General features: G+C 45.2%; 1 protein-coding gene across 5 annotated transcripts; it reads right to left on the bottom strand.

Moving 5' to 3' along the window:
• Nucleotides 1-327: 327 nt before the first annotated feature.
• Nucleotides 328-14,743, bottom strand: mideasa (mitotic deacetylase associated SANT domain protein a). Of its 5 annotated transcripts, none has more exons than XM_056294422.1 (13): nt 14,442-14,743; nt 12,165-13,901; nt 10,492-10,710; nt 8,783-9,125; nt 8,588-8,654; nt 8,236-8,378; nt 7,947-8,050; nt 6,540-6,615; nt 5,404-5,492; nt 3,999-4,142; nt 2,795-2,923; nt 2,333-2,511; nt 328-1,435 (listed from the first exon to the last, which is right to left on the bottom strand). In XM_056294422.1, the coding sequence occupies exons 2-13, from the start codon at nt 13,623-13,625 to the stop codon at nt 1,165-1,167; spliced, it is 3,225 nt and encodes a 1,074-aa protein (XP_056150397.1). In that variant the 5' UTR covers nt 13,626-13,901; nt 14,442-14,743; the 3' UTR covers nt 328-1,164. The 5 variants fall into 5 exon arrangements, with proteins under 5 accessions (XP_056150397.1, XP_056150400.1, XP_056150399.1 ...); XM_056294425.1 differs by having other exon boundaries at nt 10,645-10,710; XM_056294424.1 differs by having other exon boundaries at nt 10,492-10,707.
• Between the last annotated feature and the right edge of the window lie 4,884 nt (nt 14,744-19,627).

Genomic DNA, 19,627 nt, shown 5'->3' with positions numbered 1-19,627 from the left:
CAGATCTAAAACTGCGGCACTGATACCCAAGATACATAACGTGGCGATTCTCATGTACGTTAGATATCTGTCAGAATACACAATCATAAAATGAGATGTATTGGTTCAACGTTTCAGCCATTTATCCGTGCACGGACAATTTCCATTTGATCCGTTGAGACGAGAAGCAGGTTTAGCCCATCATCCCACAACCAGAGGTGGGACAGAAACGCTGCACCACATGTTGATCCCCTGCCTCCACCAGCTGGATCAAGCAGCAAACTGCAAGCTTCCCATCATGCAGCAGCGCAAACGCTGAGACTGTAGAAAATGTCATACATTAGTGAGAAATTTCTATTTAATATACTTTTCAATTCACAAATCAAAAAGAATTTGACATGATTCATTTTTTTATATTACCAAAAATGTTGTAAAATTATCATAAATATATGGAATTTTTGTATATACTTTTTATACACAAGTCACATTCATTTTAAAAAGGTCCCTTAATTGAAAAATAAGCGTGCAACCAACCTAGAAAAAACAAAAATCTGATGACCATCTGTAAAATTCACCATAATATTTTCTTTCAGGAAAAAAAAAATTATACAAATTGTTATACAATCTCTAATTAAAAAAAAAAAGGCTGCTGGCATTAATTGGAAGACTTTGATATTGGTGTAATATTGTGACACAGACATCCTATGATTATATGTTCTTATAAAATATCACAAAAGAACAATTTATGTGAGTCCACAAAATAAAAAAAGAACAATAGTTTGATATATTGAATTAAATAAGATATAAAAAAAAACAACAGCCATATCGGTAGCATACAGTATAAGAGCATTTATAAACAAATAGACTTTTAAAAGTTAAACGGTAGAAATCGTCCCTAAATATGTGGAGTGTGATTCTCGGGCCAGCACAAGTCATCTGATGGTGAAAACCACATGGAGCCAGCTCAGGAGTGTGAAGGATAAACAGGAAGACTGAAAGCTCGCTGCAGGAAAAAAAAAAAAACCCATTGTGTTCAGGCTGTTGTCTTTTTTTCTGCAACTTTTGCTCTTTCTATCTGCACCGCTCATGTAATCTGCCCCGCTTTCTTCTCCATCCTCATTTTACTCTCTACCCTTCCCTTTGTCCGTCATCTCATCTGTTTTTTGTTTTTGTTCTTTCCATCTCTCATTGCCAGTCATCATCATCTTCATCCTCTCCCTCAGAGGACTCCCCCTGGCTGCTGACCTCTGCCTGTTCTGTCCCTCCGGATCCATTCCCAGCCTGAGCCCCTGCCGCCATTGCTGCCGCCACCGCTGCCTTCTTCACCTGAGCTTCGGCGGCGGCTGCTTTCCGCACCTCCTCCTCCTCCTCTCTCTGGCGCTGAGCTGCAGCCTTCTTCTCCTGCTCGGCGTGACTCTTCATATGAGCACTGCGACTCTTCACCTTATAAAACACCCTAGAGTCCCAGAGACAAATTAAGCACTATTTAACAACTGACATTTGTAATGGAGCTAGCTAGCTAGCTAGCTAGCTAGATAGATAGATAGATAGATAGATAGATAGATAGATAGATAAGACGGACAAGATGGACGGACGAACAGACAGACAGACAGATAGATAGATGGACGGACTTGATGGACAGACAGACGGACAGACAGGTGGACAGACTAGATGGACGGACAGACAGACTGACAGATGGAGTAGATAGATAGACAGACGGATGGACTAGATGGACCGACAGACAGACTAGACGGACGGACGGACGGACGGATAGATAGATAGATAGATAGATAGATAGATAGATAGATAGATAGATAGATAGATAGATAGATTACGTTGAAAATCATGATTGTTTCATTTTAAGGTCTACATTTCCATTTTCCATTATCCAAACCGCTTATCCCAGTTGGGGTCGTGGGGATGCTGGAGCCTATCCCGGCAGTCATTCGGCGGTAGGCGGGGAGACACCCTGGATAGGCCGCCAGGCCATCACAGGGCAAAATTGGCTTAATATTACACTCTTCTGGAAGCGTGTATCTGCTGCAATACTGCATACTAGAGAGCAAAAATTTCCCACACGTACCCATACTTTGTCATCTTGTGGGCCAAGTGAAAAAAATGCAACAGGAACATATAACAATTACACATCACAGCAGCAGAGCTGTTGCACAACTGTTCTATTGACAGGAAATGGACAGACTGCTAGCAAACGGCAGTGTAGCAAACAAAGTAACAACCAAAAAAAAAGAAAAAGGGAATTGATGAGAACAACAAAATAAGACCGTTACCAAAAATCAGAATACAGTTTAATCCTTGGCAGTTCATATCTTGCAGACACATTATCTACACACACCTGCTGCACTTCTTGCAGGGAAAGACTCCCTCGGGGTCCTGCGAGGCTTTCGGAGGGGCTCTGCTCTTCTTTCCTGCAGGCTCGGGGACAGGCTTGCCCGAGCCCGGGGGCAGTATCGACTGAGTGTAAATCTGCCTATTGCCCACATCCTTCTCTTGGAGCACCAACACCGTTGCTGCCTGTCGCACAAATCGTATCCAACCATTACGTTTTCCATGCCAAGTTACATTCAACAGCAGCCTAACATTTCACACAGATGCAAACTGAGGCTGAATCTGGATAGATTTCTTCTTCGCATTCTGGCGCTGACTTACATACATTGCGAGGGCTATACTTGAAATGTTCAGTTAACAGTTTTCTATGCGAGAGGTTATGCAGCACATATACTGTTCTTACAGCTTTGTATTCTACAGCACAAACCGGCACATAAAAACCAAGTCTGTGTCAAAGTGAATCGCTTACGTAGTCGTGAGCCTGCAGCGACTGAGCGACCCTCGCCAGGCTTTCGTCTTGGCCCTGGTCGAATAAATCTTGCTCCAGCTTGTCGCCCCTTTCCCCCTCTCCTTGATTCATTTTTGATCGCTGAGAACTCTGTTACAGAGCAGAAACCATGATATCAGAGTATTAGGGACCATCTTTCAGAGAAAAGACCGAACCGCCCTTTGCCCAACTCATGTCCTTAACGTCCGAAGACTGAAATGTCCCCGTCTCCCTAACCTTCAATCGACATCGAGTAGAAATGTTGTTGATGAAAAACACAGCGAAAAATGTTCATCAATCAACTTTTTTCCATGCCAAAGAAAGCCTCTTTATTTTGTCTTTGTACTTTACAATGAAGTGTATTCTTACAATGAAATGTGTTCTCTGCATTTAACTCATCCCATTGTATAGGAGCAGTGGGCAGCTGCAGTGCCCGGGGACCAACTCCAATTCTTATTTCCATTAAAAGACGAGGTAATGGGCGTCTGGGTGGCATGGCATTCTATTCTGTTGCCTACCAACACGGGGATCGCCGGTTCGAGTCCCCGTGTTACCTCCGGCTTGGTCGCGCGTCCCCGCAGACACAATTGGCCGTGTCTGCGGGTGGGAAGCCGGATGTGGGTATGTGTCCTGGTCAGTGCACTAGCGCCTCCTCTGGTCAGTCAGAGCACCTGTTCGGGGGGGGGCAACTGGGGGAAATAGCGTGATCTTCCCACACGCTACATCCCCCCAGTGAAACTCCTCACTGTCAGGTGAAAAGAAGCGGCTGGTGACTCCACGTGTATCGGAGGAGGCACGTGGTAGTCTGCAGCCCTCCCCGGATCGGCAGAGGGGGTGGAGCAGCGACCAGGATGGCTCGGAAGAGTGGGGTAATTGGCCGGATACAATTGGGGGGAAAAAAAAGGGGGGGGGGATGACAGAGAACTTTTATTTAGTTAGCGTCTCATTTTCATCAGAGACGAGGTGGTGGATGAGAGTTTTTCATCAATGAACACTGACCTGCATCTCCTTTTCATGAAATAGATTAAAAGTGGTGAAATCAATGAGACGTCTTTGCTTTCACCTGGATTCATTTCATCCAAATAACCGGGCAGCCCAGTAAATTCTTGCATGAAATCAATATACCGTGGCCAATAACAAAGTTAGTAGCAAATTAAAGCAGGCATCTAAAAAACAACTAGATCACCTTAATGTCCACCACGGCCTCTGAGCCCTTGTCCATGAAGGAGTCTGGAGGTCCATAGGTCAGAGTCCCATTGCGGCCGATCTTCACCTGCTTTTTATACGTGTAGTAAAATTCCACACACTGAGCCACCGTCTTGGTCCGCACCTTCAACGACCCAACAGTTAGTGCGGAGCAATATTGCAAAATATTATTATCATGATCATCACGGTGAATTTTACACAATATCCATATATATTACAATATCTACTTACATGTGCAAAACAATGCCATGTTTAAGAAGCCAACTGAGCTTTATCACTTTGAACCGTTTGGTAAAGTACAACATCAAATGGAAACTAGTTTTCAGACTTCATTTCGAGAGAGATTTTAGGTAAAATGGTGGAATCTCGTCATCACTGGTTCATAAGGATGAACCCATATTTCGCTGCCAATCCCAATTCTGAGTATAAATCTTTTAAGTATCGGTCGGTATAAAGGGCTGATCCAATCCATTAGTACTGCTGAACAGTTCAGACTTAGACCATTAGTTTGAGGTCAGTGGGTAAAATAATTGAGATAGAATTAGTTTGTTTTTTTTCCAAAATTAAAGAAATACAGGCTTCCATATGCAAAAAATGCAGTATACCACGCCATTTTGATTCAATGCTGTAAGTTAGCCGTGGCTTTTGGTATCAGATTAGTCTCCAATATCAATAATCCATTTAAAGGTGGTTTCATCTCGATATCCAATACCAGTATCAGTAACGGTGCATGCCTATTAATTTTGACAGCAAAACTGTGCATTATGATATGACAATATCCACATTTCATCTTGGTACAATGCCACTGAAAGACAACAGATGATAATATTGAACTACTACTGATATTGCTAAGAAACCCATGTAAACTGTGTTTTGTTTTGTTTTTTGTACTTGGCCAATTACCCCACATTTCCGAGCCGTCCTGGTCGCTGCTCCACCCGCTCTGCCGATCCGGGGAGGGCTGCAGACTACCACATGCCTCCTCTCATACATGTGGAGTCGCCAGCCGCTTCTTTTCACCTTACAGTGAGGAGTTTCGCCAGGGGGATGTATTGCGTGGAAGGATCATGCTATTCCCCCCAGTTCCCCCTCGAACAGGCGCCCTGACCGACCAGAGGATGCACTAGACCAGGACACATACCACATGCGGTTTCCCACCTGCAGACAAGGCCAATTGTGTCTGTAGGGACACCCAAACAAGCCGGAGGTAAAATGGGAATTCGAACCGGCGATCCCCGTGTTGGTAGACAATGGAATAGACCACTATGCTACCCGGATGCTCCCCATGTAAACTGTGTTGTAATACTATGTGGAAGCAACCTAAAAGAAACGTGATTAAATTTTGTTTTGTGATGTTTGCTCCAGGGCATGACTGAAGGCCTTACCAGTTTCTGTACCCTGAAGAAGTCCTTCCTGTAGGCGGAGATACCTTTGTTGAAGTAGCACTTCTCTGCCGCAGTCCAGCGGTCTGAGCCTTAAGGACATCACAAAGGAAGTCTGGTCACAGTCATGTAATGTTTGCTTTCACAGGGGACAGAGACTTTGAGGGCAATTTTGAGCGACAGGAACACAGAGGTTAAAAAGCGGGACAGCAGCTGACTGGATGGGGAAGAGAGGGCAGTGTTTCTGGGGAATTTTAGTCAGCTGAATATCTGATGGATATACATCGGGTTTACGGCTCAATTTGGGCGGCACGGTGGCCCAGTGGTTAGCGCTGTTGCCTCACAGCAAGAAGGTCCCAGGTCCTTTCTGTGTGGAGTTTGCATGTTCTCCCCGTGTCTGCATGGGTTTCCTCTGGGTGCCCCGGTTTCCTCCCACCATCAAAAAGACATGCATGTTAGGGTTAATACTCCTGTCTGTGCCCTTGACCAAGGCAATAGGTAGAAATAACTGGAGTCGGTCCCCGGGTGCTGCATGGCGGTTGCCCACTGCTCCTAGCTACACAGCTAGGATGGGCTGAATGCAGAAAGCAGTGTTGTAGTCGAGTCACTAAACCTCGAGTCCGAGTCGAATCTCCAGTGTTCAAGTCCGAGTCCCCAAAGAAGAGTCCGAGTCGAGTCCGACTCAAGTCATCAAAGTTGAGTCTGAGTCGAGTTCCAAGATGGGCTCCACTGCTCCACTCTGGCACCGTAAAAAAGCTATTGGTGATCAGTGTTACGGTATTAATATAGCGGTCAATATCTTATGCCAAATTATTAGGACCTATTACAAAAAAACTAACAAAAAAAAGCAGTCTTTATCAATTAACAAGCCCTCATCTCCAACTTACGAGTCCGAATGCAGTAAATGCTCGATTAAAAGTCCGAGTCCAAGTCATAAGTGCTGAAGTCCAAGTCGAGTAACCAATCCTGAAAATCAGGACTTGAGTCAGACTCAAGTACGAGTCCTGGACTCGAGTACTTCACTAGCAGAAAGTAAATTTCATTTGTATGTATGTAAAAAATGACTAATAAAGAGTATTCTATTCTATTTCATCTAAAAGACTTTCCATTTTTTGCAAAGTCGACATTTGTGTCCTCACCTGAATAGTGATAATCTGTCAGGTGATGATCTTTGGGTATGATGGTGTCCTCGAGCATCAAACAGTTCAGAGTCTCCTAGAAAACAGCAATATTCATCACACTGAGCAAATTCACCTTCAGCCAATGGATTATTCTTAACCAATGTCATCAACCTGCATTTGACAAGTGCCTCACATTAAAATGGAAACAGACAACTTTTCAACTTCCCCACTCCAGCGTTTCCAAGCCGTATTACTGTTTGCCCCGCTGGCGCAAAGACAACCGGCTCACTTTCTGTTTTCCTCAGAGCTTAGCGCCGCGAAAAACTGATCAACACCACTTTGGAAATAAGAAAGAAAGAAGCATGTTCACTGATGATGTAAATTGAACATCACAATTTTATCTCCGCCAGGTAGCCTGGAGGGCATTATACGTTTGGTCGTGTGTGTTTGACGGTCCATGGATAATCTCGCAAACTACTGGACCTATCAGCCCGACATTTTTTGTGCGCAGTTATGACTGTGTGATGAAGAACTTCTCATGGTTGCGGTGATTAAAAACCTTCAAAAAAGGTGTAGAGACTAAGCCAAACAAACCGACGATAACACAGGGATTCGGACTGGTGTTCCCCGTGTTGGTAGGCAATGGAATAGACCGCTACGCTACCCGAATGCCCCAATGAAATTTATTTTCTGCATTTAACCCATCCTGTTGTGTAGGAGCAGTGGGCAGCTGCAGCACCAAAGGACCAACTCCAGTTCTTCTTTCCACTGCCTTGCTCAGGGGCACAGACAGGAGTATTAACCCTAACATGCATGTCTTTTGATGGTGGGAGGAAACCCGGAGGAAACGCACGCACACAACATGCAAACTCCACACAGAAAGGACCTGGGACGGCCTGGGGTTCGAACCCAGGACCTTATTACTGTGAGGCAACATTGCTGACCACCAAGCCACTGTGCCGCCTAGCTGAAGAATGGTTGATGAACTTCCTTTGTGCCGTAAATCGAGCCTTCATTTCCCCAGATAGCAGACAGAATTGCATAATTAAACCTAGGCTTATAGGGAACCAATCTAAACGTCGGTGGTGTCATTGTTCCATAAACACATTGTGCAATCAACATTTACTTCATAATGATAAGTTAAAGCAAAAAAGTTGTCTATTGCCACTTTAACGTATTAACAGCATTAAAAACTATCAGTCACAAAGTATATGTTTCGGCAAATCTATTTGGTTAAATGAGGCTAATCAGATTTTTTACATTTCTTGGTTGCTGTCACCTGTTAGGATTCACCTTTAATTATTTGATTATTATTAATTTATTTGTAAAATGTTCTGGCATCACGTCAATTGTCATGCCAATATAGCCCACAAAATGAATCTCAAGATGAAACTGAACTGGGTGACTTTGGGTCGCTATACTCACAAGGATATTGCCTCCATATTGATGTAAACAGTGTAAAACCAGCTCCTGATTGGTGCCTCCACCACGGAACACACTGGAACAAGCCAAGTTCATCATATCCTTTGCTACGGAGAGAAAATTAGGTAGATTTGAAGGGATGAGGAGGGAAGACAGAAAGGCAAATGGGTAATGCGGTGGGTAAATAGCATTAAGGCTAAAAACAGTGACAAATAAAGTTCGCCGGTTAGTAATTCCGGGTTAACAGAAATCAACAGGGAGGGGCCCGTTGTTATTAATGGGTGCTACTGACTGCGGTCCTGGTCTCCATGTTTGAGCTGGGACTCGTCCATGGGGAGCCAAACCAGGTCAGCCTTGTGTTGATCAACCTGGGCCGCACAACACTCCCTCAGCTCTGGAACCTCAGCCTGGTACTGCTGCCCAATGTTGATCCGTCTGTCCAAATCCAAAATACACACAATACGGGACGACATTAAAGAAACTAGAGAGAAAGGGACACCACTTTAGAATGCTATATTGAACCTTGACAGTAGAAGTTTCGATTAATAAAGTCTTAGTTGCTCCCTGTGTGTGAGTGTACCACTTCCTATGGCAATAAGCTGGTATTCAGGGGGCTTTGCTGAATGCAGAGGACATGTACGTACGGCTCAAGGCTGACCGGTGTGGCATCAGTGATGAGAGGCAGGACTGGGGGGGTGATGTCTGAACTGCCTGAAAAAAACACAGAGGTTGTCATCCTTTATAAACATCCTATATAAACATCCTCTTAGGTTATCATGGTGATAGGCTCTATGGCTGAATGTAGACATTGACCACCAGGGGGCCCCAGTGTGACTTACTGGACCGCAGGAGGCTGCGGGAGGCAGACTTTGGTGTAGCCGGCGGTGGCAGGCTCTGGTTGCTCGCAGCAATGTTGGACAGGAAGGTGGAGAAATAGAGCCCCGAGCCCTCTCGCACAGGGGAAAGAATGGGTGGAGGAGTATACGGGGGCAGGGTGAGGGGGTTGTCTGGTAGACGGACCGGGGAGCGCAGGTGGCTCTGGTACGAAGTTATGCTGGAGTAGACTGATGGAGCGATGAACGTGGATGGTTTTGGAGGAGGGATGAAGAGGGGCTCAGGACGGGGTCGCCTCTTCGATTTGGATTTTCCCTCCTCATCCTGTCCTGGACAAGTCTCCCCATCCTAGTTGGAAGACAGTAACAAGTACACTTTAGAGAATGGCAACGATAAATTATGAAGGTGTCAGAAGAAAATATACTTTCATCAGGGGAGTAACAGGGTCTGACAACTAAACAATAACTTCTAAAAAAAACACATCAACTTAATTACTACTTACACTGAAGCTGCTAGCAGCGTCAGAATTGACAGGACATTCTACATACTCAAATGATGTAGCGTATACTGCATACTACTATATAAATAAGCCATCCATTATCCATCCACTATCCAAACCGCTTATCCTGCTCAGGGTCTCGGGGATGCTAGAGCCTATCCCAGCAGTCATTGGGCGGCAGGCGGGGAGACACCCTGGACAGGTCGCCAGGCCATCACAGGGCCGACATACACACACACACACACACACACACACACACAGTCCTCCCACAGTCCAAAGACTGGGAGGAAACCAGAGTACCTGGAGAAAACCCAAGCAGACACAGGGAAAACATGTAAACTCCACACAGATGACGACCCAGGACGACCCCCAAGGCTGGACTACCCCGGGGCTCGAACCCAAGACCTTCTTGCTTTGAGGCGACTATGTTAACCACTGCGCCTCTGTGCCACCCACTATATAAATAGTTATCATTATTATAATAACTATATAAATAAAGTTAAAGTTATTATTATTATTATTATTATGGAATAGGCTCCAGCATCCCCGCGACCCTGAGAGCAGGATAAGCGATTCAGATAATGGATGGATGGATGGATTATTATAGTACTGAGGCCTACTATTCAGTATGTAGAATGCAGGGTGGCGTGCTATGTAATTTTACACACGGCGAACTCACATCCATGTGGAAGTGCTCTATCGTAACACCGGAAGAACTTTGTCACTTTCGCTTCATCCATTTCAACTCAACCATAGCGCTTTACTTACCACTTATGCCAAAAACATATACTATTTTATCATGAGATTGCTATAAAACGCATTTGAATTTGCCAATGCTGCTTGTCATTCCTTCCACTTCATTTTCCACTATGGAAAAATGGAAAAGTTTCCCCTGGCTAGATGTTTCCATGGAAACGACAAAGGCACAAAGAATTATGGGACGGTTTTGATCGTGTATTGACTCTAGGCTCAATACTTAATATCTTCATCCATGTGGGGTGCATAAACATACCGTTCACATAGTAATTTTGCAATATTTTTGCAATATTGCGCAAACAAAAATTTGCACAATCTATGTATGTAGCATGAATAATTTGGACACAGCTGCAGTTCTTGACAAAAAACGGCACAGCTATTCAAAATGATGTGGACAAATAGCAGTGACAAACCAAATACGTTTATATATTGCAATATATATATACACATTGCCTGGACCTGGCCAAAGCTCTCAGACATGGAGCTTCGAAGAGAGCGGCGCCGAGCCACAATGACAGAAGGCTTATGGTTGGGCTGGTTTGGCTGCTCCTCACTCGGACCTCCCTGCTCCTGAGGCCAAGCTCGGAGCGGATCTGTCTGACTCCCACATACCGGCACAGACACGGGGATGACCAGGGGCACCATGCCCGCCTGTCGGCCCTGAGGACCATCTTCCTGCTGGGACACATACAAAAATAAAAATGAAGAAAAAAAGAGAGACGGAGAGCGAGAGGAGGCGCAAGATGACAGGGATAAGAGAAAAAGAAGAAACTGCGAAAGTGCCAGGGAAAATGGACCGGGGAGCGGAATGTGGAAAGAGGAAGATGGTGAGACAGTGGTTTGTCACATATGAAGAAAAGAGCAAAGTTTCTTAGACAAGCTGGTGTGTCTTATGTTGATTTAGATATTCGGGGAACGAATGCCCTTATTAGAAAACAAGCATCAATTTCACTTTAAATCTCAACTTGAAAAGTGATTTCAACTCAACCCTACAGAGTACCTTCTGCTCCACAAGAATGCAAACCTGCAGCATTGCCTACGTCATATGCAATGCACAGACTGTTTAGGAGAAACTGCTCTTCCGTCATCACATGTGCATGTACTCCTCTGACTAACAACAGCATTTTCCGTACAGTTAGTCAATACTTATAAATGATAAATAATCGTGAGTTATAACACAATAGATAGTGAAAACACAGCAATCAAATGTGGCATTCGTTTTGGAGCGATACGAACAATTGCACAGGAATTCTTTTTCTCGGCCATTGCAGACCTGGAAAAGCCAAGACTGCCGACTTAAAACACAACAGCTTTAGGTTGTTAATAACCCTATTAAACCAGTTTGGAGCCAGCACAGTAGTGTGACTGTGCAGGCCTGACAGTGCAGCCCCTCCCTGCTTATGTTGAATGGCTGGGAAGAGGCCTGAGGAATGTGGAGGTGTGCAGACATGCATCTGCTTCAGCAGTGCACCATGCATGGACACTGCACAAAAACACATGACAAGCCTGGTACGCTATGACTCCCCCAGGCTACAGTACGGCATGTCCAAATCCTGACAAAATAAACAGCAAACCTTTGCTACATTTTCTTTTGTCTTCGTTTCTTATATCTGTTTAGCACGAGAGCAAAAAAGACTTAAATTGTGCAAATATATGAGCATTTCTCCGCTGGGAGTGCCACTTCGAATGTAACCTCATAAACCCCCGAAGAGCCGCGCTGATGATATTGCCTCAATCACTGCAGTCAAGAGTGTTTGTCTTCTCAAATAAGTCTTCTTCAATGAAAGCTGATTTTCAAGTTGTGCAACTGCCAGGTACGTGATGAAGTACAACAGAGACGACATGCCTGATTGTGCACGTGCTCTCAAAACCCAGAGAGACAGCTACTACCAAGACAACAAAATTTAACTGCCCAAACCTCAGTTAAGGGTTTTGTAAATGGTAGGGAAGTTCTGTATAGAAACTGGCTTCTTCCTCTTTGCAAGGCATACTGCCAGAAACTAGACTGGTCTTATTGTCTATATAAAAATGTTTTATCTTTATTTAACGTCGTGCCAGATTTGATTCTTATGCCACGGTAGGTGGCCATATATGATTAAAGAAAGCAGTGTATGGTATGATTATGTTATAACCTTAACAACTTTAGCAGGCAGGGACTCCATTTCCGATGCCTTCTGGGCTAAAGTCTCCAGGTTGATCTCCTTAGATGCCCTCCTCCTTCGGCGGGTGCTATGAATGACCCCTCCTGTTGTCACCTGGGCTTCCCCCGTTCTCACCGCCTCTGCTTCTGCTACTCCATTTTGGGATGGCGGGGTCTCTTTGGAGGCTTGTGAACAAGGGATGGTGGGCGGGGGGGCCACTGGGGATAGCCCCTCCCTAGAGAGGCGGCGTGAGCGTCGAGGGACGACCACCGCTGCATTCTCAGACTGCATGGGATCTGAAGAGACCTTTTCAGAGCATGGAATGGACGAGGCTGGTGGATCATCGGCTTGGATCTCTGCTTCCTGTTGCTGTCCCAGATTGCTCACTGACGGGTCAGACGGACAGGGTTCAGCAGGTTCATAGGCCATGAAGTTTTGTGTGTGAAGCTGTTTTTGGTGCACCTGTAGCTGTGACACCTCTGGCTGTGATACATTCGGCTGTGGTTGTAGCTGCTGTTGCATTTGATGGATTTGTTGCCTTCGCTCTTGTAGCTGATGTTGGTGATACTGTTGTTGCATTTGCTGCAGTTGCTGCTGCTGGTGGATCTGACGTTGTTGCATTTGGTGCTGTTGCTGTTGCAAATGCTGCTGCTGTAGTTGATGATGGTGCTGTTGACGCAGCTGTTGCTGCTGATGGTGGTGCATTTGTTGCTGCTGCATCTGGTGCAGCAGTTGCTGTTGGGTTTTAGGCTGCTCACTGTATCCGAGGCTGGGTATCGCCTTGTGGCCCTGGAACACGGGGTAATACCCAGATGGAAACTGCTGTTTGGCGGTCTTAAATGTTGCCTGGAAAGGCTGCAGCACAGACCCAGGCATGGCTTGAGGAGGGGCGTGGGGCTGACCCTGGATGTCAACGCCTTTATGGCCCTGCTGATAGGCTTGGAGCTGGGCCTGATGCATTGCAGCAGTAGCAGCATGCTGCTCCCACTCGAGACCCCTCGCCTGGGCTTGAGTCTGAGCTTGGGGGCTTTCTCTGTAAGCCTCCACAGATCCTGTCTGTTGATTTTCTCCCCCCATCTGCAGAGCTCCGACATTTTGTCCCCCTTTATGGAATGCCATCTGACCCCTGATGTTTGGCCCACCCATGTAGGGGACGAAGTTCTGCCCCCATCCTGGTACAGAAACTTCTTGAGACCAGCCAGAGGGCTGTATGGGCTCCTGGTGCATCCACTTCACTGGGGCAGCCTGCTGATATTGGAGTCGACTTTGAGGGCCTTTTTCTTGGTTATAAACGCCGGAGGTGCTACCGGAATCACTGTGGCCTGGCTCTACCACTGGAGGTCCCATGCCATAATAAACCTCTCCGGGATGCTGCAGAGGCTCCTTCATGGCTGCAGCACTGTGTTTACTACTCTTATCAGAACTTACTTTATGTTGAGGAGGAAGGCTCATAGTAATAAGTCAAAACAAATCTTGGGAGTCTGAGCTCTCAATCTTTTTCTCAAGCAGAGCACAAAAACAGAGGGTTATTGGCTGTTGCTTGTGCCATGTACACAGCCTCTGGCTAGTTGGGAATTTCTTTGTTTAATTGTGTGAACCGAGGTACTTGGGAGGAAACATAAATCCCAAAGGAAAAGGCGGAGGGTGGGGAGCACACACCCCTCCTTCCAAAATCAAATCTGAGGTCTGCAGGCCATCCTTTCTTGATCCTCTTATAGGCTGTAGAACCTTGAAAGAGAAAGGGGGCAGTTAGAAAACGTGATTTTTTTTTTACTTCAATTCTCTCAAGACGAAAAGTTTACAAGGTTTTCTAGAAGGTCTCTGCAGCCAGGAGGAAACAGAGGCCTACACGAGCAAATGGCTAAATAAAGACAGTAACAACAACGAAGAGGGCATGCCTTACAAACCCTTGAACCCTTGTACGGCTACGTGCACGTTAACTTTCCACGTAATCGGAAACGTGGACGCACATTTACATTGCAGATGCGTGCAGAAGCCAAGTGAAATTGCAGATGTACCTCTTAAAAAAAGTGTCGGGTCTGCCAAACACTTAACCAGCAACGAGGCGCTGGCGAAAAGCTGCCATTTGGCACAACGAGAAATACAGGAAACGGAGGACTCATGCAGCCACCCCTGCGATTGCGAGCGAGCCTAGTTGGGGCTGACAACAACGCCACCGCCACCAAGAAACCCTTTCAAAAGAGCCTTGTTCAGCCGGGCCAACGTGCCTCGTTTCGGGCGTTCAGTCGCCACACGTTGTGCATGTACCTTCTCAGTGTCGCGCCGAGCTTTCCGTGGCGAGCTCCGCGGGACCGCCTCGGTTTCGATCAAAGTCGCCTGCGTGCAGCTCCATGACGGGACGGGTGCGCAACAAATGTCACTTGTGAACGCGCTACTTTCCCCCCTCGGGTCGGTACACAGCACGCCGCGCGGCGTACGGGCGAGGCTAAACGACGAATACGCGGACCCGAACACCAACACCACCCTCCTCCTCCTCCTCCTCCGGACCAAAACCCGTTCACTCAACGCTGAAGTGGCGCCGTTGCACACCGTATCCGAGCGGAGCAGTTCCAGGAAAACATGTCCACAACTTCATCCCCCCCTCCCTCCTCCTTCTCCTCTTCCTCCTCTTCCTCCTCCTCGCAACATAAATGACTAAAACCCACTTTGTCAACGGGGAGCGTGCGCTACGAAAACGTGACGCGCAGCTTCGCCGCGCATGAAACGCTCGGCGTAAAAATAAGACAACAAAACAACATAAAAAAAGTAAAGGAATCCCCCCCCACCACCACCACCACCACTTGTTGGGAGTTGCAGCGTGGGATTTTTTTTTTTTACGTTTTTAAAAACGCTGCAAAAGTGCGCAAACAAAGTTGTGCACCATCGACCGAATCGCCTCGCCCCAAAACAGCTCATTTCACTCGCTGTTATCCAATCCCGTGCTCGGGCCACGCCCATCGCTATATCCGTATACGTTTGTTTCGTGATAGCGTCTCAGCTGACGGCGGGCTAATGAGCGAAGGGTGAAGTCATGGGTACAGACGTTGATTTTAGATAGGCAGAAGCCAAGCGTCTGCTGCCGCCTTACTGAAACTGGGCACAATGACATGGAGCGTAAAGTGTGACAAAAGTATAATAAAAGCTGTATAACAAACGTGTCACACTTCATGTAATACCAGAGCTATAGATAATATTGCAAGTATAAGATATAATACTCTGAGACAATATTATCATAAGAGATAATACCCTAAGATATGAGTGTTACGCATGCATCATACACAATGGAACGCCAAAGCGAGCAGGATAAAGAAATGAAGGGTTGATATGGATCTGATATTCAAAGAGAGGTGGGGAAACAAGAAGTTCAGGGCGGTGCAGGAGGAAGGAGTCAGCAAGTAACGAGGATGAGAACGGGATTAAATAACACTGTTTATTATATAAAGAAACATCCCAATGGGAGCAGAGATTATTGTCAGCAGGTTGAAACAGACGACACGTTTTGGCAGAGTGCTCAGAATAAGGAAGACAGAGCGAGAGACCGAGAGAGAGAGAGCGAGAGAGAGAGAGGGGGGGTGGTGGTTTAAGGAGTCTCTGGGTGGGAAAACCAACGAGTCTTTGAATAGATTTTGTCTAAGGACGTTTGCATTGACTTCTCATTTCAGGCGTTAAGTCGAACAGTATTGATCCACAATGCATTTAAAAAAATTTTTTTTACAATTGAGTTAAAGTAGTTCCGGATTCATACAGATGGTGGCAGTAGTGCTCCACAGAGTTATTTGCTAGCCGACATTAAGGACCAGAAGAAGACAAAAAACAAAAAAACCCTGACAAGGCAGTACTCCAGAGGGGTTTGGTCCTCCTAATGCTGTGGTGAGTCTACCTTGGATTAAAAAAAGAAGAAGGTTAGAGCAGATATTTGGATGGGTAGTTAGTTTAAGTAACCCGTCAGCAGAGACCTTTAGGAAAAGGTTTAAATAGGCAAAGAAATTGTAAGTATACAATGAATGAATGAATGATGATTTATTTCGAAGATGTAAATAAGCAGGATATGATATAAATTTAGCACAAAAAGTAAGGAAATGTGTGTTTGGTATATTATTTCTTTGTTGTAACAATGCTTCTTGGCAATAAATCTTATATCAGGCACCTGATTGTCAGCACCTGGGGTATCAGAGGCTCAAAACAAGAGTCAATAGCAACAGCAAAATAAGCTGTTTGGCATTGGCAGAGAAGATTTGGCAAATTTTTCATGGGCGCAACCCACATACTCAGCTCTGCTGCTCATCCCACAAATGCATGTCCCTTACAAATGTGGCCCCATTTAAAAGGGAAATAAACAGGCTTTCCAACGGTATAAGATTTATTGCCAAGAAGCATTGTAACAACAAAGAAATAATCTACCAAACACAAATTTCCTTATTTTTTGTGCTAAGTATAGTTAAACCATTGCCAATAATCTGAAGTGATCAACAAATCCACGCATCAAACTCAGCGAACAGATCTCCGTATGCATCAGATTATTTGTTACATGTTGGAAAAGGGGTAGGAGGAAGTATACACGTTTTTTTTCATACCCTTCTCACGTACTCTTAAGTTAATTCAGCTACTAGACATTACAAACTCAATTCCCACTGTGCTGTATAGTTCACATTCAATGCAAGTTGTGCTGCACGATACAAACTCAACTACTGTGAACAATAAGAGAAAAAAGAAAAGAAAACCCAAAGAAACAAAACACCAAAAACACGTGAGGGAAAGAGGAAAAAAGAAAAAGGAAAACACATCCCAACATCATATACCAAGAATAAACAGACCTCAATGCTACGTACGACCCAAATATCCACCCGAAGTCATAATAAGAAAAAAAACTGCAATAATGTTATATGTATGTAATATTGTATATGTTATAAACTTTAAATAAGCTTAAAACATCTTAAAATAAGCAAGTGCACTTTTATTTTGCTGTTGTTGCACTTGCAAATGGTAAGGTTGAGAGTAGTATACTCAATGTTTACTTGTGAACGTGAAAATTAATACCAGTGTGAAACTTTGATTTATTTAAAGGAATGCACAGATATACACACATACATGTTATAATGATAGCGTTATATGGTTGTTGGTTAGGATATTGCTATCGTTGCCATAAGAAATTTGTTTTGTTTATCTTGACAACTAAATGGGCTTGCAGAAATTATTTTAAAAGATGTTCCTCCAAAAACAGAACGTTGAAAATCTGATGAGTTTTATTCCAAAATGAGATATCAGATTGATGTATGAGATGTCTAAGTTTGACATAGGCCCACTGACTGTGGCCATGAAAGTAACACTCACCATTGAATAATGCTTGAACGTATATATCATACCGCATAGAGGGCTGTAACATTAAGAAGGGTCAGAATGAAGCTCAAATCAGTTTTCCATCTGCAATATGAGTTCCTCTCCTGCAGTCACTTTTATTCAGTGTACTACTTTCAGATGAAAACCTTGCAAATTCCTTAAAAGCTGACATTTTGGATGTGCAAGGTTTTGATTTAGCCTAAATCATATCTCTATTTTTTTTAATGACTCCCGAACAGTCCAGAAGTGGCAGCAAGTTCATCACATATTTGGTCATGGCAGCACATACCACAGCAAACCACCGTATATTTGACATAAATATTTGTTTATTGTTTTGGTGATGTAACAGGTATCTTAGTATATATAGTCTGTGGCATGTCTCTTAGAAGTTGTAACATGGAGGACATTTGGTCTTTAGGAATCATCATTCAGTATCATCATTGGCAGTCACTCTTAGTCGAGTATGACCGTCCTCCCTCTGGGTCCTTCTGGGTCTTCAGGTGGGCGTAGAGGTTGATCCTGGAGCCGCATAATGGGAGGACCCCTGCGTATGACAGCTTTTTACATGGAGTGGCTGATGCACCTGCAGCCACCGCACGGTCCTTGGCTGGGGGTGGCCAGAGTCCAATGGCATGGAGAACCAAGATGATTGGGGACCACCCTCTGTTGCAGCCTTCATCCACCTTCACTGCCGTTGTGACCTGACAATATCTTCTGCCATCCGCCACTGAGGTCTTTGTTGGATCATGCTTCATCTGGAACCTCCTCCTTGACCTATCTGCCTTGGGTGACCCTACCAGGAGCCAAGCTCTGGACAGCATAGCTCTTGGGATCATTGGTACACACATGCTTCTCCACCATGGCAAGGTGGCGATCCAGGAGACGCATCATTCAGTAGTCAACCAGATGTCAATAGGTGTCTAATGAGGGATGAATATAGTCTAACTATGAAGTAAGAACTGCGCTCTTTCCTGGACCAGAGGACTCGGCATGTCATGATCACAGTGTAAGGCCTTTACGTAGGCGCATCCCACCTCCCTGGTTACCACCTCCGTTCTGTCCAATCAAACTCTGACATGACAGTCTGTATAGGTCTGCTCTGATCTCTGCATGTCTTTGACAACAGCTGGGGCATTTCATCTACAGCCATGCTGTATAAAAAACAGTTTCGGTTGTTAAAACAATTCTAACAACTCTGTTTATTTCCTCAGCCAACAGCTTGATCACTCCTTTGTTTGTCTTGGCTCTGAAGGAGCACTGTCCTCATGTCAGGAAGGCCTTGGCATCACCCCATAAAGAATTCTGCTTCCCAAAAAGACAAATGTTAACCTATAATTTGACCATCTCATTATAGCTACAGTCCATTATACTTAGTGTGGCAAACCAATTACCTAAGCTGATTTGAATACTTTTCTTGAACATTTTACGGTTGGTGGGGGTCGTTTGTCAACAAGTAGCTAATGTTGATAGTGGCTCAAATGTGGTCCTAAAGGTCCCTTAAATTCCATCCATCCATCCATCCATCCATCCATCCATTATCCAAACTGCCTATCCTGCTCTCAGGGTTGCGGGGATGCTGGAGCCTATCCCAGCAGTCATTGGGCGGCAGGCAGGGAGACATCCTGGACAGGCCGCCAGACAATCACAGGGCCCACACACACACACACACACACACACACACACACACACACACACACACACACACACACACACACACACACACACACACACACACACACACATTCACACCTAGAGACAATTTAGTACGGCCGATTAACCTGACCTACATGTCTTTGGACTGTGGGAGGAAACTGGAGCACCCGGAGGAAACCCACACAGACATGGGGAGAACATGCAAACTCCACACAGAGGATGACCCGGGACGACCCCCAAGGTTGGACTACCCTGGGACTCGAACCCTGGACCCTCTTGCTGTGAGGCTGCCATGCCGCTCCCCTTAAATTCGGATCAGTTATTTTCCTACACTTGTGACTGCAAAATAAATGGGAAGTACATGTTTGCCCCCCCCCATACACTTCACAATAAGCTAGTACAGCCAAACAGCAGTTGACTAAATTCAATGAACAACATGTGCATGGGTTCAAAAATAGAAGGGG

Source organism: Lampris incognitus, chromosome 15 (genome assembly GCF_029633865.1).
Source record: "Lampris incognitus isolate fLamInc1 chromosome 15, fLamInc1.hap2, whole genome shotgun sequence".
Classification (NCBI taxonomy): domain Eukaryota; kingdom Metazoa; phylum Chordata; class Actinopteri; order Lampriformes; family Lampridae; genus Lampris; species Lampris incognitus.
Note: the sequence above shows the minus strand (reverse complement) of the source record. Positions and strands in the feature narration are given on the sequence as shown.